Source organism: Lissotriton vulgaris, chromosome 1_1 (genome assembly GCF_964263255.1).
Source record: "Lissotriton vulgaris chromosome 1_1, aLisVul1.2, whole genome shotgun sequence".
Taxonomy (NCBI): domain Eukaryota; kingdom Metazoa; phylum Chordata; class Amphibia; order Caudata; family Salamandridae; genus Lissotriton; species Lissotriton vulgaris.
In genome coordinates this window covers 1309621947-1309647915 of record NC_141685.1, presented here as the reverse complement: position 1 = coordinate 1309647915, position 25969 = coordinate 1309621947, and the positions used below count along the sequence as shown (strand labels likewise).

General features: G+C 47.6%; 1 protein-coding gene across 1 annotated transcript in view; it reads left to right on the top strand.

The window, feature by feature from the left end:
* Window positions 1-24315, top strand: part of CDK4 (cyclin dependent kinase 4) — a 270619-nt gene extending 246304 nt beyond the window's left edge. Inside the window, exons 7-8 of the mRNA XM_086965649.1 lie at window positions 20837-20972; window positions 22810-24315. Coding sequence (XP_086821775.1) covers window positions 20837-20972; window positions 22810-22950 — 277 coding nt within the window. The 3' untranslated portion in view covers window positions 22951-24315. The remainder of the gene's footprint in view (window positions 1-20836; window positions 20973-22809) is intronic.
* The last annotated feature ends 1654 nt before the right edge of the window (window positions 24316-25969 follow it).

Genomic DNA, 25969 nt, shown 5'->3' with positions numbered 1-25969 from the left:
TGCTTTGAGAGTGACACGGTGTGGTGTTATGTCCATGTAACCTACGTCAGTCGGACCTTGTGCCCATAGGTGCTGTGGTACATTCTGGAGTCTGTGGTCAAAATCCTTCAACACATAATGTCCCTTAAAATCACGTAAGAACAGTCGCACTCCTTCCGGAGAACAACATATAACTGCTCCTAGTTCTTTTAATGTCTTTATACCAAGTAAGTTTTCTGGACACGATTTAGTAAGTAGCAAGTCTGTGGTACGTGACAGTGGACCAACCCCAAGGGAGACTGGTTTTGATACTTCATTAACAATAGGCTTTCCTGAAAATCCCAGGGAAACATTCTGTGAGCCCGAGAGAGGTGCCCCTGGAACCTTGTCATGGCTGATGGTAGTTCTGCTCGCCCCTGTGTCAATCAGAAATTTTCTATCCTGTCCCAGTACACGACTATGTACATAGGGACCCTCTTGATCTACAGGAACCTCAATAAGGGGCAAGCCAACTTCCCTCTCAGGGCTGTTTCATGAGAACGATTGGTATTCTGGATAGTCTGACTGCGTGTACTGATACATTTGCTGTGTGGCATGAACAGGCGGTGGTGGGGGTGGTAAGTTCGCTACTGTCTGTTGTGTGTTCTGTGGGGTACTATTCTGCCTAGGAGGGTGTGGTCGTTCTTTTGTCTTGCCTGTAGCTATATTCAATCAATCAATCAGTGACACTTATAAAGCGCGCTACATACCCGTAGGGTCTCAAGGCGCTGGGGGGGGGGGGGGCGCTACTGCTCGAACAGCCAGGTCTTCAGCTTCTTCCTGAAGGAGAGGTGGTCTTGGGTCAGGCGCAGGTCGGGAGGGAGGGAGTTCCAGGTCTTGGCGGCCAGGTAGGAGAAGGACCTTCCTCCTGTAGTCGCTCTTCGGATGCGGGGGACGGCGGCGAGGGCGTGGTTGGCTGATCGGAGGTGGCGTTTGGGAGCGTAGAAGTTGACTCGGCTGTTGAGGTAGCTCGGGCCTTGGTCGTGTAGGGCTTTGTGTGCGTGGGTGAGGAGGCGGAAGGTGATTCTTTTGTTGACGGGGAGCCAGTGAAGGTCTCTCAGATGTCCGGAGATGTGGCTGGTTCGTGGGATGTCGAGGATGAGTCTGGCTGAGGCGTTCTGGATCCGCTGGAGTCTCTTCTGGAGCTTGGCGGTGGTACCGGCGTAGAGGGCGTTGCCGTAGTCCAGTCGGCTGGTGACGAGGGCCTGGGTGACGGTCTTCCTGGTCTCGGTGGGGATCCACCAGAAGATCTTCCGTAGCATGCGTAGGATGTTGAAGCACGCCGAGGAGACGTTGTTGACTTGCCTGGTCATGGAGAGGGAGGGGTCCAGGATGAAGCCCAGGTTGCGTGCATGGTCTGTCGGTTTGGGTGCGGTGCCCAGGGCGGGAGGCCACCAGGAGTCGTCCCAGGCGGAGGGTGAGGAGCCCAGGATGAGGACCTCCGTCTTGTCCGAGTTCAGTTTCAGGCGGCTGGTCGTCATCCACTCGGCTACCTCTTTCATCCCTTCGTGCAGGTTGGCTCTGGCGGCGGCGGGGTCGTTGGTCAGGGAGAGGATCAGCTGGGTGTCGTCGGCGTAGGAGATTATGCTGAGGTTGTGTTTGCGTACGATGGCCGCGAGTGGGCTCATGTAGACGTTGAAGAGGGTGGGGCTCAGAGATGATCCTTGGGGGACGCCGCAGATGACTTCGGAGGCCTCTGACTTGTACGGTGGTAGGCGGACTCTCTGTGTTCTTCCGTCGAGGAAGGAGATGACCCATTCCAGCGCCTTGTCCTGCATTCCGATGTTGCTGAGGTGCCGTACTAGGGTGCGGTGGCAGACCGTGTCGAATGCCGCGGAGAGGTCTAGGAGGATGAGGGCCGCTGTTTCTCCATTGTCCATCAGGGCTCGGATGTCATCGGTGGCGGCGATGAGGGCGGTCTCGGTGCTCTGGTTGGCTCGGAAGCCGGACTGTGAGGGGTCGAGGGATCCGTTCGTCTCGAGGAAGGCGGCCATCTGCTTGTTGACGGTCTTCTCGATGACTTTGGCTGGAAACGGGAGGAGCGAGATGGGGCGGTAATTCTTGAGGTCGGTGGGGTCCGCTGTTGGTTTCTTGAGTAGAGCGCTGAGTTCGGCGTGTTTCCAGCTCTCAGGGAAGATGGTGGTGTCGAAGGATGTGTTGATGATGTCTTGCAGGTGGGGTGCGATGACAGCGTCGGCCTTGTTGAAGACGTGGTGAGGGCAGGGGTCGGTCGGTGATCCGGAGTGGATGGAGTTCATCGTGCGGATGGTGTCTTCGGTGCTGATCGGGGTCCAGGCGTGGAGGGTGGTGGTGGGGGGTGGTTGCTCGGTCATGGTGTGCGTTGGTTGGTTGTTGAAGCTGTTGTGTATGTCCGCGATCTTGTTGTGGAAGTATGAAGCGAGGGAGTTGCAGAGGTCTTGCGATGGGGTGATGTTGTTGTTTCCTGCGCTGGGGTTGGAAAGCTCTTTCACGATGTTGAAGAGTTCCTTGCAGTTGTGTGCGTTGTTGTCCAACCGGTCCTTGAATGCTGTTTTCTTGGCGGCGCGGATCAGCTGGTGGTGTTTCCGGGTGGCAAGTTTGAAGGAGGTCCTGTTGTCCGGTGTCGGTTCCCTTCTCCAGACTTTCTCGAGGGCTCGGCAGTTCTTCTTGGAGCTCTTGAGTTCGTCGGTGAGCCATGGGGCCTTCTTGCTGCCGGGTCTGCTAGGCGGGGTCCTCAGTGGGGCGAGTTCGTCCGCGCAGTTGCTGATCCACTTCGTGAGGTTGTCGGCGGCCTGGCTGGGGTTCGCTGAGCTGGCAGGAGGGTGCTGGCTCAGGGAGGTGGCGAGCTGGTCTGCTGTGATCTTGTTCCAGCTTCTGCGGGCCGCCTGTTGCTGGTGTTGGTGGGTCGTCGTTCTCTTGAAGGTGAAGTGGACGCAGCTGTGGTCCGTCCATTGAAGCTCTGTGGCGTGGCTGAAGTCGATGTCTGTGCTGGAAGAGAAGACTGCGTCGAGTGTGTGTCCGGCGAGGTGGGTGGGGGTGGACACCAGTTGCTTGAGTCCCAGGTTGGCGAGGTTGTCGAGCAGGGTGCTGGTGTTGCGGTCGTTGTTGTTCTCCAGATGGAAGTTGAGGTCTCCCAGGAGGATGTAGTCAGCGGAGGGGAGGGCATGCGGGCTGACTAAGTCGGCGATGTCCTCGCTGAATTGCGTGTGTGGTCCAGGGGGTCGGTAGATCAGGGTGCCTCTGAGGGTGGTGTTCGGGTTGGTGTGGATCTGGAAATGCAGGTGTTCGGCGCTGGTCAGGGTGTTGTCGGTGCTGGTCGTGAGACGGATGGTGCTCCTGTGGATGATGGCGATGCCTCCTCCCATCTGGTTGGCGTTTCGGTCCCTCCGGACGATCTTGTAGCCCTCTGGGATGGCGATGGCGATGTCGGGAGCTGAAGAGGCGTTCATCCAGGTCTCCGTGAGGAAGGCAACGTCAGGGGCTGTGGCGTCTAGGAGGTTCCAGAGTTCGATGGCGTGTCTGTGGACGGAGCGGGTGTTGAGCAGGATGCACTTGAGGTGGGTGCTGCTGGTGTTCGACTTGGCGGGTGCTGGTGCGAGGCTGGTCCGGATGCAGGTGAACTTGCAGGCGTGGCAGCTGAAAGGTCCGTGGGTACGTCGTGGAGTGGCTTGATGGCATTCTGGGAGTCGGCCGGTGTTGAGAGCGGTGAGGGTGGTGGCGGAGTACGTCAGGCGGGTCGGTCGGGGTCCTCGTGGGCCAGGGGTCCTGGCACTGGGCGCGGTCCAGGCGCGGACGGGCGTAGACGGGCTTACCTTTGGCGCACCTTCGGCGCACAATCGGCACGCCCGCTGCGCGTTCGCACGGTCGCCATTTAAGGCGAAGTGCGCGGGTGGGCGGAGCAGCTGGGAGGCGGGAGCGGGGAGGGTACAGAATAGAAAAAGGGGCGGGGAAAAGCGGCGGTGGCGGGAAGGGAGGGCGGAGGGCGGCGAGGTAGGCGGACAACAAGGAAGGAAAACCAAAACACGGGGAAAATGAAATAAAACAAAACAGGCACAAATAATCGATAAAACAAGGGCAAAATGAAATAAAACAAAACAGGCACAAATTATCGACAAAACAAGGGCAAAAACAACCGCAGCGGAGGCAGCCGGCAACCGGCAAACGAGGCAGCAGCGAGGCAGAGGGCAGGCAAGGGGCACACGCAGCAGCTGGTGGCCGTGCGGCGCGGGGGTGTCCCACAAGTGGTATTTTGTGGTATATTGTGTTTCAGGACAGCACAATCTTTTACAAAGTGACCTGGTTGTTTGCAATAATTATAGTTCCCCTTGACAAGTGTCGTACCATTTTTGTTCGTGTTTGCCGGTACTGTTTGGGCAACCAGCACCTTCATTTTTGTCTCTTTCATGCGTCTCTTTTCCTGATCCTGCTCTTCTCTAATCCTGTTCTGATGATATTGTAGCATTTGCAACATCTGTGAAGGGCTGTTTGCTTGCCAAGTACTCTCAACCTTCAGTACTCTATTCTTGATCTGGGATAAGGAATTCTCTACTAATTTGCTCACGAAAAGATGAGGATATGATTCACTACTGGGCTTAAGACCACTATTAATAGCAAAGCATTTCTCGAATCTAGAATAGAAATCACTCGTGTCCTCGTCTGGTTTCTGTTTACAGGCTGAAATAGCATCCCAATCTTCCTTTTTAGTAGTCAATAGTCTCGGCAAAACCTGTATTAGGAGTTCAGGTAGTTCTCTAGCTTTGTCCCCAAGACCAACCCCCGGAAGCCTGGCTTTATCCTCTGTTTCCAATTCTGTCCAACTTAACTTTTTCTCTCCCACCTCCCAATCTTTTTCCTTAAGCTTTTCATAAATGCCTGCAGGCAACAGTACTTTCAATAGTTTCAGAATGTCAGCGTACGTGTAATCTCCGATGCGGAGAATATCTTTTAATTCTCGGGGAAACCCCCCCGGGTCTTTATCATGGCAGGGCAACATCTTTTTCATTTGTAGTATTTCTAATTTCGTCAAGGGAGTGTAAACATACACTCGTTGAAGCTCACCGATTGCATTTTTGACGGGATGTACCTCTCGTAGGGGGTTCTGTCTGTCTATGTATAGGTGCTTTCTGTCGTGGTGTGGGGCGGGAAGCATGCATGTGGTCAGAGAATTCAGGTACTTATGCCGTTGATCCAGGATGACGTTAATTAAATCAGTACCCAGGCCTGTTCATCTTTCTAGAAGTATATCGTCCAGTAATTTATACAATGGACCGGGATCAGAATATTGATGCTGATACAACGTTATTAAATGTTGAACCATGTAAATACCGGCCAAACCCTGTTCGTTCGGTGGAAGGCTCAAGAATGTCTGAGCCACTATATCATTGCTATATATATTGGAATTGGACACCCACTGGGTGGCTGACCGGGCCAACTCCATTTCGTGTGGGGTGTGAAATCGCTCGCTCTCTATCCGTCGTTTCAGGGCTTTTTCAGTAGCTTGGAATAGATTCTCAAGTGAATATCTTTCTTTTATAGCCTGTCCCTGTTTACGGTAATTGAGGCACTTGGGCCTGTCGAACTGTCGTGCCTTGAATTCATCTTGTCCTTCGCCTCGTTTTCTAACTCTAACTCTTCCGTTGATGACCCACTCTTCTCGTCAGACTCTACTCTGTGTATTGCTAATATTTCCTTTCGTATTTTCTTGTACATGCTATCTGTCTGTCCCTGTTTATCATGCCGACCGGCATCTATGTTATCACTCCATTCTATCAGACCTGGCTTTACATCCCCGTCTCCTTCGTCTTGTTCCCTGATCAGGCAGTTAATCATAAAGCGGAGAATATAGTTCTTAACCCCCACCTTTCTGTGTTCCATGGCTTGTGCTATACTCTCGGGTCCCTCCCCCGTCCTAATGAAACAATATATATTATCTAGGTGCTCTTTCATGTCCGGTAGTGTGTCCAAATAGTCTACGGCCTGTCTTAGTGAAATCACGAGCATTGAGCCCTTTCCTGGTTCTGGCTCGTATTTACAGTGAGAGATTTCTACATCTACAGTAGGCTTTGGCCCCCCTCCCCCTACGGCCCCTTGTCCTACGTCGTCTTTCACGAGCTGCTGGAGCTGATCCACTGTTGGGGGCGGAGGGAAATCTGCGTTTACGTAGCCTGGTGGGGTCTCTTCTAGATAGGAGGAAATAAAAGCCTCCGAGGCTGTCGGCTTTTTTCTACGTACTCTATAGGGTACAGGTGGTGGCGTTCGCGACCTACCGGGTGTTTCTGAGGGGGTCACTCTTGCTAGTTCTTCTGAGAGGACGGGATAAATACCAGCAACGACGGCATTTCTTTCTCTATCAGCCTGTTCTGCCTTGACCCGTTCCCCCTCCTCCCGCAGTTCTTTTTCTTTGGCTTTTTCCGCTGCTTGTTTACTTCTCTCTGCTTGGTGGAATTCTTTCTCTGCTCTCCTATGTGATTCTTTGCGCCATAACTCAATGGCATCTTTCTGTGAGGGTCTTGATTTCCTTTTCCATAGCGCTTCCTCTACTCTCATAATGCATTCAGAATCCCATGTTCCCGAAGCAGGCCATCTGTACTTTTCCTCTAAATCCTTTGTGTAATCTACCCATAAGTCTAAAAACAATATGGCATCTAGCCCGTGCTTATTATACATATAATGACCAGGTGTGTCTCTAGGCGGGATGTTAACTGACTCTTCTAATATTCCTTTCCTGGTCCCTATCTGACGTAACTTTGAAAACAGTGGCATGTTGAAACCAACACAAAAAGCAGGGGGAAAGCAGGAAAACACAATACACACAAAAATAGTCTGACTGAAACAATCATTAACACTAAAACAGATACAGTTTAACTCTATGTACTTGAAAACAGTTAACTTTATGCACTGGAATACAGCACAACCATACCGGTCTCGTAAAGAGACACGTCTTGACCGTGCCCACCGAAATGGACCCGTCTTTACAGTGTTCGTGTGAACGGACACGTCTTTACCGCGTTCAAATAAATGAACCCGTCTTGAACTTTATGCGTTCCCAATAGTGGTACTCACCGGGAAGCAGAACTTGAAGGTCTCGGAAACTTGATACTGCGCGAACTTGATACTGCGCATGCGCCGCGGAACAGGTGAACCTTCGGAAACCTCGGACCTTGCTCTCTCACGGGTTGGGCTCTGGTTGGGATGATCCGCGATCCTCACCGCCTCGTGTGGATGCCTGGTCGCAGTCCGTCTCCTCCGTGGGCCTGAGGGAGTAAGCAGGAAGTCCCGCTGGCGTGTACACTTTGAAGTCCGTCACGGCTGTAGAAAGGGGCAAGGGCTGGACCTACATCTCCGGCGCGTGGGGAAGGGGATTTGTCCCTATTCGGGCGCCAGATTTATGTGGTAAATAAAATATTACCCTGTCATAATTTCTATACCTAAACAAAGGGTCATGCATATAATGAGAGGCAGAGTCCGTGGTGTCCGATTCAAAAGGGCTTTATTTCAATAACTCGAGTTAAGGGAGAATCGGGTTCCATCACCACTAAGGTTCAGGAAGGGTCTTCTGAACTTTATTCACAGAGTACAATATTTATACATTAAATTGCATAGAGAAGGAGGAGCGCTCCAGGCAGAGCAAGAGAAAGAAAGAGATAAGAGCATGAGGGCGTACATGTGGGCATTCACTTGAGGAGTCATAGGTGGGTGGATACATGGAGGGGGTTGCATGGCCAGCTGGAACCTTTGCCCTACTCGTGTGCGCAACTTGGTCATGACGTGCAACTAACGTGTAACTGGGGGGCAGCTGACTTTCGGTCCAGTAGAGAGGCCTTCAGTGTCAGGACGACCTGCACGTCTGGTATTATCTGATATCTTCGGTCCGGGGATGTATTATCTGAAGCAAAGGTCGCTCATCACCTAGAGCCAGTGTGGGCATATATTTCTTCGTTCATTGCGTGGGGGCTTTGGGCTTTCTATGGATGCGAGCTCTGCAAATCGCTTAAACGGAGACAGAAAGGCTAGGCCCTATCTCTGCAGACGGGTTCTGTTTACCTTCTTCACCAGGCAGGAATGTGATTCTGTAGAGCAAGCAGATAACTGTTGTGCAAAATACTGTCTTGGCACCCCGGGCTGGGCCCCTCTCGGCTTAGACAAAAGTATGCGAGGTCAGGGATACGTAGCTGCAGCTTTCAGAGTGTCTGGAGGCATGAAAACCTTAATTCGGAGACTGGCTCAGGCTGAGCCACAAAATGGGTTCATCTCGATTTTTAAAAGTGCACAATGCAAACACATGGGAGCATGGGCCTCAATGCAGAATTAACGTTTCTTTCATAAAAGACTTGGTAACTGACATTCTAATGTGGGACGTAAATGCAGAGGCATTATTATTGCAGGCCATAGAGGGAAAATGCATGGGTGACACGCACCTACACTAAACGTGGGGTACACGCAGGGGACACATTGGCCATGTAAAATTTCTTTTTCCTCACTCCCCCACAGAAACAAAACGAACTAAATGCGAAAACCTAGAACTAACAAGGTTAAGTCTGAGGTAGAACAAGTCCACAGGTTCCCAGCCAATGGGAGTAGAGGGTGCATATTGTGGCCCTAGTTTCCCCCAACCCCACCGCCCGCCAGGCCAGCTCCTCATTTAACAACAGATGCTATGTCCAGTGGGATCATGCATTGTCCTTATTCGGCTGGTCTCTGGCGAGTGACGCCAGAACCGCTTGGCGCTCCAATGAGATTGTGGCCGGGTCAGGTTTTACAGTCCCTGTGGCTGGGCGACCTCTTTGCCATTGTGTGCGTCTGAGGCGACTGCCTTGTCGAGCAAGGTGTAGAAGGTAAGGTAGCATCTCTTCCGGTGAAGAGGAGATGGGATGTACATTAGCTCTGTGGCACCGTATGCAAATCCTTTAATACTTTAGACGATATGTCTTGTTAGTGCTGTCGACCCTTGCTCTGCTAGTATGTCCCGGCAATCCGATGGAATGTTCAGATGTCCAAATTCGTTGAAATCAGGAGCCAGGTTGATAACAGAAGAGACTTGGGGTCTGGGTGCAGTACTTGTCCCTGGCTCATCATGAGTAGAGATGGGATCGACTTGAGTTGAATGTGATGCTCCTGTGAGAGGATGAGAATTTCAGTGAACCAATGCTGGTGCGCTAGGTTGGGGCTATGAGTATTATCTGGATGGGTTCGGTTTCATCTTCATGAGGACATTTGGGAGGAGAGGGATCAGAGAAAAGGAGTAGGCAAAGATTGCGGACCATGTAATTAAAAATGCATTTACCCCTGTGTGCCCATAGGTGGCGTTGATCGCAACATCAGTTCTTTTCTTTCCATGCCAGCCAGCGCTGATCCGGAGAATAGCCACCCCCTTTCACTTTTTGACAGGTCTTTTTTTTGACATTTTGTTGACTTTTTTTTAGGTTTACCTCCTGGTTTGCCGAGATGTGTTTGCGCAAGTTGGGTTTTAAGCCCTGTGGCGCCTGTCGCAGGCTGATGTCTGTGATGGACACACACCTTGTGTGCTTTGATGTTTAGAGTGCAACCATGACACCAAGGTGTGCTCCAATTGCCAGGACATGGCTCTGAAGACTTTGAGGGAGTTGTCCCTGAAGCTGCTAGCTTCCCGACATATGACTCCATGGAAGTCGAGATTCCGGTCAAGGGGGAAGGTCCCGGGATCATTTCCGGAGCCCGGAGTCATCTTCGTCCCTCTCAAAGTCATTGGGACATTCAGGTAAGAAGCATAGGAAGAAGAGTAAGAAGTGAAGCTTTCTCCTACTACTCCTTTTCTGTCCGCTGAGGAGACGAGGGAGCCTTGGTGCTCTAGGCTTTGTTCTCCAGAATGGGCACCTGGGCTGACTCTGTGCCTTCCGGAGTTTTGGAAGGTTGGTGCGGCCCCCGCCCTCTTAAGAGCGTTCTATTAGGCCATGCACCTCATTTTTGGGTGGTCCGACAAAGCACCTGCTGGCCCCGCAGGGTCAGGCGGACCCCTTCTGGTTTCACTCCGGAGGCTCCAATGGGGTCACACTGATCCATCTCTGGATTCGGACCGTCGGCGGTTGAGCTATCTCGGCCTTCCCAGAATCAGATGCTCCCTGTACCACTATTGTCATCGGCAAGTTGACAAGGAGCTTTAGGGGCAATGCCCAATGCTGACTCCAATGCTGATGGGAGCCCTGCCTCCCAGATCAGAGCATTTTTGGGTGGACCGACAACTTACCTGCTGGCCCGCATGGTCAGGGGGGCCCCTTCTGGTTCCACTCCGGAGGCTCTGATGGGGCCCCACCTATCCATCTCTGGATTCGGACCGTCGGTGGTTGAGCTATCTCGGCCATCCCAAAATCGGATGCCACTATTGTCATCGCCGAGTTGTCAAGGAGCTATAGGGGCATTGCTCGATGCCAACTCCCAACGCTGATGGGAGCCCTGCAGGGAAACTGGGAGGGGTTGCTGGACCCTTTAGAATACCAGCGCTATGATGAGCAGCATGTGGACTGGTATGAGGACCCGGGTGAGGCCAGCAGCCTGGATACTTGTCCAGATGCTGCCCTGCTTTCTCCCCCTACTGTAGCAACAGAGGAGGGAGCACCCTATGCAATGGTGGTTCTTAAGGCAGCTGAGGTCCATGACCTTCAATTGCCCACTTTAGCATTAAAGTCTAATCTCTTGACGGAGGTGCTGCAACCAGGATTCTCCATGTCGGAACCCTTACTCCCATTCAATGACGCCCTCACTGATGTCCGTTTAGGTACCTGGTCCAAACCCCATACAGGGGCTCCTGTGAAAAGGACGACTGCCCGTTGCTATTGTCCCAGCACCATACCCCTGAGAGCTTGGTGGTCCAAGCCTCCCCCTCCCAAGGCGCTTTCGCTACTGTTCCCCCGGATAGGAAATCAAAGAGGCTGGACTCATTTGGGAAGAAGTTGTTCGAGGCATATGAGCTGTAGATTGTATATTTGTGCATAGATCGCCATCTGGTGGGCTCGGATGTTTGCACTTTGTTTTTGTCTTGGAAGAAGTCTTTGTAGTCACGAGGTAGGTGACTCCTCCTTAGGACGATAGTGCGCATGGACATCAACTCCATCTCTAGATTGTTTTTTTTCCCGCCATCGGGTTCTGATGCAATTTGCTGCGCTCTGGGTTGGTGTCGGTTTTAAACCCCCCCTTCGACGTGCAATCCCTCCCCACTCTACGGTATTGTCTTGATCGCGTTTCCCTTTCGACTCACATCTTTAAAAACAAACTCCTCGATCTTTGACGCAGGCTGTTGGGCCTATCCGCACTGACCACACCTGCAGTCAATGGAAAGGACTCCTTTCAAAAAATGCCCCGGGTAGGGTGCTAGGTTCCCACACACTGATTTGCACAAGGTTTGTAATGTCTGCCTCTCCCCGGAGTACGAAGACAAAAACTGCAAGGCCTGTGCATCGTTCAGGTCGAAGAAAACCCTCCGTGACCATCGGGCTTGACGTCACGAAATGTGTTGCAGAAGTAGCTCGATTCCAGACATCTTCGGAGCAGATCCCAATGTCCTGCCGGAGCAAAAAAAGTAATGAAGAAGGCATCTCCGTCTCCGACGTCGAAGAGGAGACAATCCCCTTGGCTCAGCGGTCCGTGAGTACCGAAACCCCTAACCCAAACCTAAGGCTCCAGTAACACCCTGGTCCTCGGGTCGACACCAGCAAAATGTCTGACGCCCCGCCCTCGGGCCCGGCTACGAAACATAAAGACAAGCCTTCCGGCTCAGGTTCGAGCCAGCCCCATTCCGGTGCCGAAAAGTCACCTTCGGCACCGAAGCACAAGACCAAAGATGTGTCACGCCCTTCTTCGTCGACACCAAAGACAGCCGCAATGCCGAAACTCTCAACGTTGAAACATACCATGGACAAACATTTGGAACTGAAAAAATCTTCGGAGCCGAAAACTCTGACAGAGAGAGAGACTGGCTGACAAGGAGAGAGACTGAATGACTAACAGAAAGAGAGAAACTGACTGAGAGAGAGACAACATTTTATTAAAAGACACAGACTGAGTGACTGACTGACAGAGAGAGAGAAACTGACTGACGGAGATAGAGAGAAACTGACTGACGGAAAGAGAAACTGATTGACTGACAGAGAGAGAGAGAGAGAGACTGACTGACTGACTGACAGTTAGCGAGACTGACTGACCGAGAGAGACTGACTGAGAGACTGACACAGAGAGAGAGACTGACACAGAGAGATAAAGAGACTGACTGAGAGAGAGACTGACGGAGAGAGAGACTGACGGAGAGAGAGACTGACGGAGAGAGAGACTGACGGAGAGAGAGACTGACGGTGAGAGAGAGAGACTGACGGTGAGAGAGAGAGACTGACGGTGAGAGAGAGAGAGACTGACGGTGAGAGAGAGAGAGACTGACGGTGAGAGAGAGAGAGAGACTGACGGTGAGAGAGAGAGAGAAACTGACGGTGAGAGAGAGAGACTGACGGTGAGAGAGAGAGACTGACGGTGAGAGAGAGACACTGACGGTGAGAGAGAGACTGTAATTTGTAATTTGTAATTTGTAACTGGGTTTTGTATCGCGCCAACTCACCGACAGGTCTCAAAGCGCTACTGACCAAGTACAGCAACAAGAAACAAGATGAGAGTATAGAAGTGTCTGAAGCTAGTAACCGACTACTGAAATGTAAATGCGTCTTTGAAGAGTGAAGTCCTCAAGGACTTCCTAAAGTGGAGAAAGTTGGATTCTCTGCGAAGCGCCTCCGGTAGCTTATTCCAGATGATAGGAGCCTGAACTGAAAAGGATCTGCCTCCTTTTGTTGCCAGCTTAAAGCGTGGGCAGGATAGCAAAAAAGATCCGGACGATCGCAGGGCGCGCTTAGGTTCATATATTTCAAGCCTATCTTTTATATAGGCTGGCGCCTGTCCGTGGATTGCTTTGTGGCAGATGCACATACTCTTGAATTCGACTCTTTGTACTATAGGCAGCCAATGTAGCCTATACAGCAAAGGGGAGGCATGAGTCCGCCTCGGCACTCCGAATATCAAACGCGCTGCGTCATTCAGAATGACCTGAAGACGGTTGATGGAATTTTTTGGGAGGCCAAGGTTTAACGCATTGCCGTAGTCAATACTAGACACTATTGTGGCTGAGACAATGGTTCGAAGCATATTCCTTGAGAGTAGGGGGACGAGCTTACGCAGTTGCCTGATCAAATTGGTACAAGAACCAACTACAGCGGATACTTGGTTAGCCATCGAGAGTTCCTGATCGATTTTCATACCGAGGCTCTTAACACTAGGGCACGGTTTTGGAGTAGGTCCAAGTTCTTGTGGCCAAAACAAATCATTCCAGGGGGAGGTGGAGGTTGAAACTACGAGAACTTCCGTTTTATCTGGATTGATTTTCAATAAATTGGACGACATCCAGTTTACTGTAAAACGTAATATGTCTTGGGCCTTGGACTGAGCCGATGGTGTGTTGTCGATACTCAGCAGCAGCTGAGTATCATCGGCATAGTTAAAAACTTTACAGTTCATGTTTGCCAGGGACTCTATCAATGGCTGTAGATAAAGATTAAATAAGAGTGGAGAGAGCGCAGAACCCTGCGGGAATCCACAGGCTAAGGTACCCACATCGGAGACCTGATCTGCTAGCTGGATCCTCTGCGTCCTCCCTGATAAGAAGGCTGTTAACCATTTGAGGGCTTGCTCTCCTATCCCGAACCTAGCCAATCTACCCAGGAGCAGTGCATGGCTGACAGTATCAAACGCCGCTGAAAGATCTAGTAATGTCAGGGCGCTTGGCTTTTTACTGACGGTGAGAGAGAGAGACTGACGTGAGAGAGAGAGACTGATGGAGAGAGAGAGAGACTGATGGAGAGAGAGAGAGACTGACGGTGAGAGAGAGAGACTGACGGTGAGAGAGAGAGACTGACGGTGAGAGAGAGAGACTGACGGTGAGAGAGAGAGACTGACGGTGAGAGAGAGAGACTGACGGAGAGAGAGACTGACGGTGAGAGAGAGAGAGAGACTGACGGTGAGAGAGAGAGAGACTGACGGTGAGAGAGAGAGACTGACGGTGAGAGAGAGAGAGACTGACGGTGAGAGAGAGAGAGACTGACGGTGGGAGAGAGAGACTGACGGTGAGAGAGAGAGACTGACGGTGAGAGAGAGAGACTGACGGTGAGAGAGAGAGACTGACGGTGAGAGAGAGAGACTGACGGTGAGAGAGAGAGACTGACGGTGAGAGAGAGAGACTGACGGTGAGAGAGAGAGACTGACGGAGAGAGAGAGAGACTGACGGAGAGAGAGAGAGACTGACGGAGAGAGAGAGAGACTGACGGAGAGAGAGAGACTGACGGAGAGAGAGAGAGACTGACGGAGAGAGAGAGAGACTGACGGTGAGAGAGAGAGACTGACGGTGAGAGAGAGAGACTGACGGTGAGAGAGAGAGACTGACGGAGAGAGAGACTGACGGTGAGAGAGAGAGAGAGACTGACGGTGAGAGAGAGAGACTGACGGAGAGAGAGAGAGACTGACGGAGAGAGAGAGACTGACGGAGAGAGAGAGACTGACGGAGAGAGAGAGACTGACGGAGAGAGAGAGACTGACGGAGAGAGAGAGACTGACGGAGAGAGAGAGACTGACGGAGAGAGAGCGACTGACGGAGAGAGAGCGACTGTCTGACAGAGAGCGACTGTCTGACAGAGAGCGAGACTGACTGACAGAGAGACTGACTGACTGACTGACAGAGAGACTGACTGACTGACTGACAGAGAGACTGACTGACTGACAGAGAGACTGACTGACTGACAGAGAGACTGACTGACTGACAGAGAGACTGACTGACTGACAGAGAGACTGACTGACTGACAGAGAGACTGACTGACTGACAGAGAGACTGACTGACTGACAGAGAGACTGACTGACTGACTGACTGACAGAGAGACTGACTGACTGACTGACTGAGAGACTGACTGACTGACTGACTGACTGACTGACTGACTGACTGACTGAGAGACTGACTGACTGACTGACAGAGAGACTGACTGACTGACAGAGAGACTGACTGACTGACAGAGAGACTGACTGACTGACTGACAGAGCGAGAGACTGACTGACTGACAGAGCGAGAGAGAGACTGAGAGAGAGAGACTGACTGACTGACAGAGAGAGAGAGAGTCTGACTGAGAGAGAGACGGACTGTGAGGGAAAGACTGAAAGAAGACGTGGATAGCAATTTTCTCTGGAGTAAGAAAAATATAGGACCAGCATATGGCTCAAGCAGTGCTTGATTGTCTTGAACAGCATTCTGCTTCTGTTGTAGGCTTCATTGATGATCTCGGACACAGTGGAAAGAATGAAATTGGGGGTGATGGCACCTTACGTTCGCCTCATTTCCAAACACAAGAATACACATGAGGCCGGTTCAGGGACGGTTCCAACAACCAGTGGACACAAGCTGCAGGAAAGTTTGAAGATCTAGTGGGGCAAGCAGGGAAATTAGATGTTGGATGCAGACATGTTAAAAGGGAGATCATTAGGAGCATCCCTTCCTAAAGCCATTATAACCAATGCCTCACTCCTAGGATTGTGAGCACATGGAGTTCCCTCATAAGGGGTTGGTTATTCGCACAAATGACAACCATGCACATCAACTATATGAACTGAAAACTATGTCCCAGCATTGAAAGCGGTGTAGAGCCCAATGCAAAACACGATAATCCAGATACTAACTGACAATACAACAGGAATGTTTTGCCTCAACAAACAGGGAGGAACTGTGTCATACACATAAAAATATCTGGAAACCAGCAGAACATATCTAAGGAGTAGAAATACATATTTAGATGAGCAGACAATACTGTACTCGTAACAAAGACACAATCTTTCATCTCTGGGGTATACAACAAATACATCTTTTCATATCTTCTTGAAATGCCTTTCATCCAGATCAAGCCATTACCAACCTTAGTGCCTGGGAAATGCCCTGTTGATAAGCTGTTATAGGATATTTGCTTATGCAATCCGCCTCATGCTCTTGATTCCAACAGTTCTGGAGAAATTCAGAGCATCCAACATGACTATGATCCTATTGGCCTGCATGGTGCCTCACTACCCTTGGTTCTCAGACTCATTACAACAGTCAAGACACCAGTGTCAAATTAGTAAGCTCCAAGAGAATTGTTATCCGCACACGGTTATGGTTTGGTATCCGACATATTTGACTATATGCAAGTTGTTGTTGTGAGTCTCATAAAGGTGAAGCACACCCAGATAGATTTCCTTATTGCCAAGGGTGTATGTGCCTATCGACCCTGCTTTGGAGAAAATGAGAACAGGCAGGTATCTCTCACTCTTCTCTGTGAAGAGTTAGCGTAGATTTAGTGTGTTGCAAGTTAGAGAACTGTGTCATAGAAGCTCTTATTTACAAGTGATATTTGTATTTGTGTAGACCCTTATCGCTGTAAAGTTAAGTAAATAAAAGCTCCTGCATTGTTCCGGTGTATCATGGTGTCTATCTGCTGCCACCGATATCACAGTTCTTGCTAAAAGGATGGGATGGTGGAGAGATTTAGAAGTACTAAAAAAAAAAAAGAATTCAGAGAGCCAAGCCTAACGCAGGTAACATTGAATCAGGCATTGTCAAGTTTTGAGGGATTACAGAAATAATCCTAGGGTTTTACTCATTGGGTATGGTGGCTGCCATTTTGATTTTAGACCGCTGGTGAGCAGCATTCTGGCCTCTTATGTGGGGCCTTTTTAGTTGATGGAAACAGATTATGATGAAAAGCTATGCCACCTAACCATATGTTTCTTCAGTTGCTCATTTTTGGGCAGACGCCATTTTGTAGCTTGTGTTCATCAGTTTCTGGCCACATGCAGCACACGTTGTCCGGAATCACGCCCCCACCACAGGATTTGGCTGTCCGCTTAATGTAGACTTTATTTGAGGTGCAGCAGATCGGTTTCGGAGCACATCGCCAGGTCACAGATATGAGGGAGGAAAACACCATAGCCTCTTGAGGTGGAGGCTAAGTCCTTGTGCTGTATTGGTTTCTCGTCATGAGTAATACGTCACACACAAAACTTGGACTCTGAAGAGAAACAACTTGTAATACTCCAAACTAAACTCTGGATAGCAGTACTGAGTACATCATGTACAACATCAGAAGCTGCAAACCGAGTGCTACAAGCACCTGAAGATTTCCTTTTAATCTTTTTATTTTTATTTATTTATTTTTACTTATTTTACGATGTGTTTTTAGCTGCCCTCCTAGTAGGATAACAGCGCATGAAGGTGGGAGGAGAAAGAACTGTTAGGCCGCGAGGCATTCTCCAGGGAACAGAATGGGCATTCAAAAATAATTTGATTGGATCAAAGTAGTAACTCTCTTCAATATTTCCCCCTGCAAGATAGCTTTCATATATAAATGCCATAATCACCTTGATTAGTTTATCGGGTGAGCCAAGACTCAACGATGACATGGCGTGATTAAATACTTATAGAGATAGATATTTGGCAAACCATTCCAAGAAATTGAAATATGTATTTATATGCATATAAATAGCTGTTTATTTGACTTAAACGAAAGAAGGCTCTATGTACTCCACCTCAGCCCCTCTCCAAGGCACACGCCCACACCTTCAGGCCACAGAACGGGAGAGTGTTCACATTACTCACGGCTCTGCAAACACGGCTTCTCAGGCACCCTTGAAGCGACAGCGAGGCAGCTGATATAGACCTGTTGACATTTTTTGCTCAGCTTCATTACGTCCCTCTCCTGAATAATTATCCTGTTTAAGGGAAATTGACGCAATACGGTGAGTTATGCAAACAAGCATTTGCAATGCAATAGGTCTCGCATTACTGGAAGTTTGAGCTATTGGCCTTGCATTATTATTTGCTACACCAAAGGCTCAAAGTTTCAGTAATGCAAGCCCTATTGAATTGCTAATGTTTTTTTTATTTTTAACATGTTGTTCAGAAGCTTAACTGCTGTGCACAGTATAAAAAAACATTGACAAGCGAATAGATTTTGCATTGACGAAACCTATTTCTTTGCCAATGCTTTCTATGAAAACAATTCCTAGATCATGTTCCTGCATGCGTAATATGAGACAGCGTACGGACAGATGGCCTAGAGAAGTTGTGCCTATTCTGAATCTCCCTACAGCCCCAAAAAATTAATGATAGTCTATATGTATGTGCAGGGGAGTATTAGATGTGCCTCTACGTGGAGTATCATTTCAAGCACTGTGCGTAAGCGCCATGTCTTCAACAATCGCCTTACTAAGTGCAAAGTTCATATTGGAACTTTATTATTTGCATAATGAGGAGTTCAGAGGGAAGTGTCATATGCTGCTCGTGTTGCGTGAATGGTATGTGAATAACTGTGTGATTGAGCTTCTTCAGGAAATTACTGAAGGAGCCTGTTCAAGATGTTTTTAATATAAACATTAAGCACATTTGTGTACCAATGCTTAAATAAGTCGGCATAATTTCCCCTTTAAAGAATATTTGTTTTTAATCACAGTGAGCCAGCCCGCAGACACATTTAGCCCGAAGCAACAACCATACCCTTGCATATAGCCCCATCAATTAATGTTGTTTCAGGGTTAGAACAACTCCTGCAGCAGCAACACAGCAAGGGCAAAACAGAGTTGTTTCACAGCAGAATCGGCAGTCCGAAAACCGTAGCAAGGCACTAAGGCAGGAGGGGTTGAGGGACCGGCAAGCAATGAAGAGACAGGAAAAAATGAAATGGGGGAGGTAATAGGGAGGGGCCAGGAACGACTTGAAAGATCGCAGAGGAGTAGACACAACAGCCTGCAAATGCACTAATATCGGGTGCTCAATATCAATATCAAATAAAAGAAATATTATTCTAAAAAAGTTTGATTGCAAAGCTTCCTGTCCAGCTTAATTAGTACGTGTTGCAAGACGGTCAGTAATGCCATAGAAAAAGGCCTAAATGTTCCCCCACTTCCAGATAAGGACATGGATGGTTGCTCACTCTATGCACGTGGAAAGGGTGGGTTAAGGGAAGCATTGCATTCGTGCTCGGAGGGTGGAGGAGGGCTCAACACCAATCCGGAAGGTGAGAGCGTTCACTTTGAAGCTCCGTGGTGACCTAATAAACAAAAAAACAAGCAGGTCAGTATGTCAGCTTTTAAGTTTAAACGCTGTGTAATCGTGGGAGGCAACAAGAGTGGTGCACACCGGGAGTTGGTAGCGGAGAAGAGTACAGCATGGGCTAAGAGTGGCTTGCCCTGTGAGGTGGTAGTGGGGGAAGGTCTGTATGGCAGCATTTAAGTCTGTAGTTTGTCTCTGTTGCTCCCTTGTCATAGGAGGAGCCAAGAGTTAAGTGTCTTGGGAGGTGGTAGCGGGGAAGAGTACCACACGGGCTAAGAGTGGCAAGCCCCGGGAGGTGGTAGTGGGAGAAAAGCACTGCTTGGGCAAAAGACGCGCAATGTTTGTCTCTGATGCTTCGCATCCTGCTGTTTAAATTGATAAGCGTGAGGCGAGAGACGGCCTGGCGGCCGTCAAAGTGAAATCCGTGGGCAGTGAATAAATTAGGGGAGGAGAAATGCCTGAGGCACAGCGCACGCTGGGGATGCCTGTGGGCGGGAGGCTGGTGGCTTTGATGTGCACGCGCTTTTTAGGTCAATGCGCTTGCGCATTGAGCTTGCTTTTCACGGGCACAGCATCAAATCGCCCGATGGTTAAGCTCTGGTTAAGCCCCAATAACTCTCGCAAGCGCATTGACAGGCTCGACCTAAAAAGCTGCAGCATCCAGGTGAGAAAACACTCCCAAATCTTTTGATTTTTCCGGCAGGAATAAACTGCCCTGGGACTATTTATTTTTGGGTAACTTTTTGATTGTTGGATTTTGCACTAGGTTTTTTTCCGCGTAATAGGAAGTCTTGATCTGATTCATTAAAAAAAAAACACAAAAACGAATTTGTAGTGGAACACGCATTATATTAACAATGTATGCACAGACAAATCGTTTTTGCTAGCCTCAGTGTAAATAATATTCCATTCAGGAGTTAGATTGGGAATGTTTACCTGTATTTATTATCCATACTTCATGTATTGTAATTGGAGATTCATTTGTATAGAAGAATGTGAAATCAGTTAGCTTTCATTCCTGAATTTTTACATTTTGTGGTTTACACATGCTCTCTCCACTCCATCTTCCCGAGCCCAACATTAAATGCGTCCCGACACGTGCCAGTTTTTTGGCAGTGAAAATCTAAATACAACTCCAGAAAAGAGATGCTGATGGTGTCAACATTTTTCAGGGGACCGCTAAATTCTGTGAGAAGGGACCACGATATTTCACAAAGAAAAAATAAATTCTGCCGTAGTATTAGCATTAATTACTCACATAAACGTCATTGACAAGTCTGTACGTAGGTTTTTTATAACTATTTATATGTATATCTGGTTTATACTAGTATTATTATGTAATTGCCGTTTAAATTCTGTCCCTGTCTTTCTGTCATTTACAAAGCTAATATTCCCCAATGATAGGTACACATTACACACGGTACACATTACACACTCCATAACAAAAATATTTCAACCCCGAATAAATCAGGAGCTACAAATATGCAGACTTTGTAGGGGGAACGTTCACTTTTGACATTTAGTAATTCTCTACAAAAGTACAAAAGAAAATTGCAGTCGACATCCATGTTCTAGTGAAGTTACTAAGTATCCCCAAATCAGATCCTTAAACTATGTTTATACGGTTTTGCTGACCAAAAAATGCATCACAAATTGCAGTGTATCTGAGCAAACAATGACACCTTGATGACTTTCTCCCCACCCACTTCCCTGCAGTATGATTGGATTGCCGCCAGAGGAGGATTGGCCAGCAGATGTGAATTTACCACGATGTGCCTTTATGCCACGAGCATTTCAACCTGTAGAAAAGTTTGTGCCGGAAATTGACAAGACGGGTGCTCAGTTACTTCTGGTAAGAAGCTCATATGTTTATCACTAATGCTGTATGCTGATGCGTGTACTTTGGCCAAAGACTTATAATCTGAAAAAAACATAATGCATCCTATCACAGAATCACTTGTTATAATGCACCATTCTCAACCTTTAAAATACATATACTAGCAATACGTGAGGTATGTAGTAATATAATAGCTAATAGTTTGAATATGTAATAAATAAAACTGGGAAATTCTGATCGCTAGCCAGTTGTTTAATAGGTTATCAATATTAAATAAATAACATACATAAAGGGAAATAACAAACCATGAAGAAGCAAGGAAATGGAAAATCATTGATAAACCAAAACCACAAAATGGATAACCGTATTACTCTAGTGAGCTTTTGCCGCCTCGTGCGCGACAAAATTGTGACAGAATAAATTGGTTGGAATTTCCACCGAAATGGTGGATGGTAAGTGGCGCAAGCAGTCCATAGGCCAAAGATAGCCTATCCAGCATATATGTGTGTGTGTGTGTGGGAGGGGGACCTAAACAAGAAAAAGTGGGTAGCAGTGTTGGTAATTTCAAGTATGTGTAGTTGGACTTCTAAATGTTATGGACTAAAAATTTGTTTTCACTCTCCAAAATGTATAATCCAGTATGGTTGACCATTGTTAATGAAGCTTGATGGTTCCATGCCGTCGAAGTAGATGGGGAGAATAGATATAAACATAGGCATCTGTGATGCCCAGGAAACGTGTGCTGCCCTTCGATGTTTAGTTTGCTTTTCTCAAGAGACTTTTCCCATCTCTCGCAAGTATTATAGTTCTGGGATACAAGCAGGTTTGCCTGTATCCCAAAACTATTTACGAGAGGCTGCCCACTGGCCCTATCGAATTAAGTTTAACACGCCGCCCATGCCTGGGATGTTTGGCTTTCCTTAACAGGTATGTGAAGGGTTGCCTCTGTCGTCATGAACTCGCGACTCTAGCTGCTAAAGATGGGTTGCCTTTAAAGAGTTGATATGGTAGTGAAGGATAAAATAATATAAGGAGTGGTGAAACAGAATCATGGAGGAAGAAAGAAACCAGGAAGGACTAGAGTTTGAAATCCACGAAGTGTAAAAAAAATTAAGGGTAAGGGGAAAGAAGAAAGTAAGAAATGGACGGACGAATGCTCAAAGGACGGTTTGTGAGAAAGGATGGATGGGTTTTGGATGAAAGGATGGATTGAGTGAATAGATTGGAGAGTGAAATGATAACTGGTTAGAAGGAAGTTGGAAGAAAGAGCGTTTGGGCGAATAGATGGGTGGAAGGTAAATGCTAGGATTGATAGAAGTGGATGGATCGACGGATGGATGAATGAATGAATGGATGGAAAGGTGGATATATTAAATATGTTGATTAATGGATAGATACATTGATGGAAGGGTGGGTCTGGACTGATTGTAGGCTGGATGGGTGTATTATGGGTGGTTGATATAAGGTCGAAAGGATGAATGGAAATAAGGTTGTAATGGAGGGTGAACAGTTGGTTTAATGAGTGAAAGGATCTGGGTGGGTGGATGGAAGTGTGAAATGAATGAATGGAAGGAGAGATGGGTGAAAGACTGAATTAAGGGATTGATGAGTGAATGAGCACGGCTAAAAGGATAGATGGCTCAGTGGGTGGATGGGAAGACGAAATTCACTCGGAGTTAGTCAGGATTCACTCTCATGGTGTCATTAAAACGTGTGACTCAAAGTGGGAGTATGTTACCCATTGATGGTCGTGTTCTGTCGTAAACTGGTATGAGGCTTTTTTTTATGATACCTGCTACAGAAAATAATTCTAAGAGATGAATAATCTGACACTTGTTTCTCTGATTTGCAGGACATGCTGACCTTTAACCCTCACAAACGGATATCGGCTTTCGAAGCTCTTCGTCACTCTTACTTAATGGACCGGAGCTCCACTTGTTCCAAAGACAGCACCTCTGATCTGTCTGGTGCCTGGTCCCAAAATGGAGACTGAGGAACGGATGTTACATTGCACAAAGAAGTACAGCTTCGCCTAACCGTACCCGGACCTTTTAGAATGCCTGCAGCGAGATGATCTCAGTTTTTCTTCACATCAATACTGATGTCATTTTTATGAGTTTTAAAGGATAGCTTCTCCCGGTTGTGCCTGCAGCCACACAAAGTGTTGGAACCTGGGGACCCTCGATCATGAATATAGCAGAAACGCCCCAAACTCGTTTTCGGGTTGTGCTTTTAAGTAGAAAAGTTATTCCTGGTGAAAATGGATCCCGATTCCAAGCACCTGTCCATACCTACTTAGACCCTTTTATGGTGGAATATAGGATCAACAACCTGTCCTGCATTTACAGAGTTTCAGTACAGGTAAATCTAAAGGACTGGAGCTGGATTTGCTATGTAGTTGTAAAGGCATTTTTGGGAGCTCAAAAAAAGGAGTTTCGGATTGTGTGTTTTTAGACTGCACATCCGGTCTCGGCCAGTCACGTTTACTTGCTGAGAAACCTTGAGATTACTGTAGAGGGGCTAAATCGTCATTATTTCATGAAAGGGGATTCTTGGCGCGCGCGGGGGTCGTGTTCCATTTTCACCAAGAATGGTGTTTATTTTTCTCAATAAAAAAATAATTCCCGACACCAAGATTGGGATTATTTCTTACTTTTAAGTTCACCCGAGGTCAGGGCAACGTTCTATTTATCTGATAAAAGGAAGTTTTACAGTGGTGGAGATGGCCTTTCATTTACCTTTTCTATGCTCCTTCATCCACGTGGCACAGCCAGTGCTTTTGGATGAGGCTGGTTTCTATTTTGTGGACTCTGAATAGGCACTGCCATAGGAAAATACATTGTTACGACTGGAGCGCACAAGAATGTACTGTGAGCATAACGAGGAGTTACTACTGTATATCCCTGAATTCTCTGCACCAAATGTCCCTCAAACGGACAATATTGCCTGAAGGTCATAAGTCCTGTGCACTGCCAAATAATTCTGCCTGGTTTCACCGGTACAAGGTGGCTATTAACTTGGATCAGAAGTTTGTATTGTATCAAGGAAACCATTGGTTACAGCAATTGCACCCTCGTCACTGCCTTGGAGAAATGTTGTGCATCATGCTAAATGCGCAAGATTGGACTGGTTTCACTACACCTCTGCTCAAAGCGCTCTTCTCTTTCACAGGGTTTACTTTGTGTGGAAGTTCATCGTGTCTGAGGACAATGGTTTCACCAGGAGTCTTTTATGAAGATTTGGGAGCCTCCTGAGAAAACAAATCGCAAGATGTCCAGGATCAGGGGTTGCACTCTTTCTACGTAGAATTATGCAAAACTAGTTCTTAATAAATTGTTTTCCTGCTTTAGTTTCAAAAGAACGTATCCGTGAATACATGTTTACCTGTGCATTAACTCGTGGTGTCATCCAACCTATACTTGAAGAAGGGTTCATTTATGTGTTTTGGTCCTTGTAATCTGGATTAAGACCAGTTCAATTAGTCAGGCGTGTTGTTTTGTGTTTGTTGTCCCTTTGACAGAAGACCGTAGGAACTGCAATGCCGTTCCAACACTTTTCAGAACATTTTCACCACATAGATTTTGAATGAGGCTGAATTGCAGGTGTTTGTTTTCAGATAAGCATAAAGATACACACATCCTCTCTTGTTTCTTTGCCTGTTGGTAACTTTAGGGCTAGCATAATTGATGTGCTTCTCTTTCAGTTCCTGGATATTTTCAACCCAATATCATGCACTGGTCTCTGTAATTTCTGAAACATGGTGGCTCCAGAAAAGTGTTGATGAGCATTCTGGGTTTTCTCTATTTCCAGCAAAAAAAATGGCTGTCTATCTCCCTAAGCATACCTGCAGACCTTCCTTGCAGCTTTTGGTTCTACCATCGATTCCAGGACAGTTTCCTACTGTTCATACGTCTCTACTCTGTATCTACTAAGTCACTACCTCCGCTGTGAGTCTTGAAAATGGTAGACAGATGAGATCATGTGGATGTACTCTCTTCCTCTGTTACTACTGAAGATTACTAATGCTGAACTGATATTTTCTATGGTTGCTAAAATGGCTAATTTGAGCGTATTTTATGATGCCATCTCAGAATGCATGTAGGTTTTACATTCCTGTGTTCGCCCTGGAGAAAGTTTCACTTGAGTTCCTCAAGCTTCCCCTAAAGGCGATAGTTTTCCAAGGCTATGTTAACCGTTTGCATACAGAAGTGACACACTGCGCCTGATTTTCCAAGAGTTGAAGAAAAACAAAAGAAATGGAATGTAACCCATAACTCGCATGCATGTAAATTTACTGATCCCATTACGAAAGATTTGGAAATCACCGGGTAGAGTCTGAGAAGAGCTGCATCTTGAACCATGCGTTTTTCATAAACCCTTTCCTGGTGCAGTAGGGCGTGAGATCAACAGTTAGTTGACCTGAGCAGAGGCCTTGCACATTTTGTTTTACATGCGTACACACATAAGCCAGTTCTGCTTCGAGTGTTTTTTTAAGTTTAGCTCAACCTTTTCTAGAGGACTCATGCCACTACCACCAAGCAACTATTTTGAGTGAGGACTCCCTGCAGCAAGAGGAGTAGTTGTTGAGGTTCTCTGCAGCGCCCTCCTTCACTGAAAGCTGGAGGCCTGGCGGCGGGACTGTTTCCCGCATGAGTGCTTTTAGGGATATGAAAGAATTGCGCATTGCCCTTTGCCGAAAGTAAAGGTTCAAGCAGTTGCTGCTCACCTATATTTTTTTAACTTCTTCAACCATATTTATTTTTTCGTTTTATCATTACACTTTATTTAAACTTTGCAAATATACACGCAGTTTATCTATTTTACAATTTTAACAATCCGTGCATAAAACATACCTTAGAATAACTCATGATCTTAAAATACTAACTGTGTACTAGAGTGGGAAGACGTGTTTTTGAAACTCATTGGTGCAGTCACTTTTCTGAACATTTGTGTACATACATTACCTCATTCATAGCTGTGAATTAACACGCCTGCATATTCTACCTGCAAGA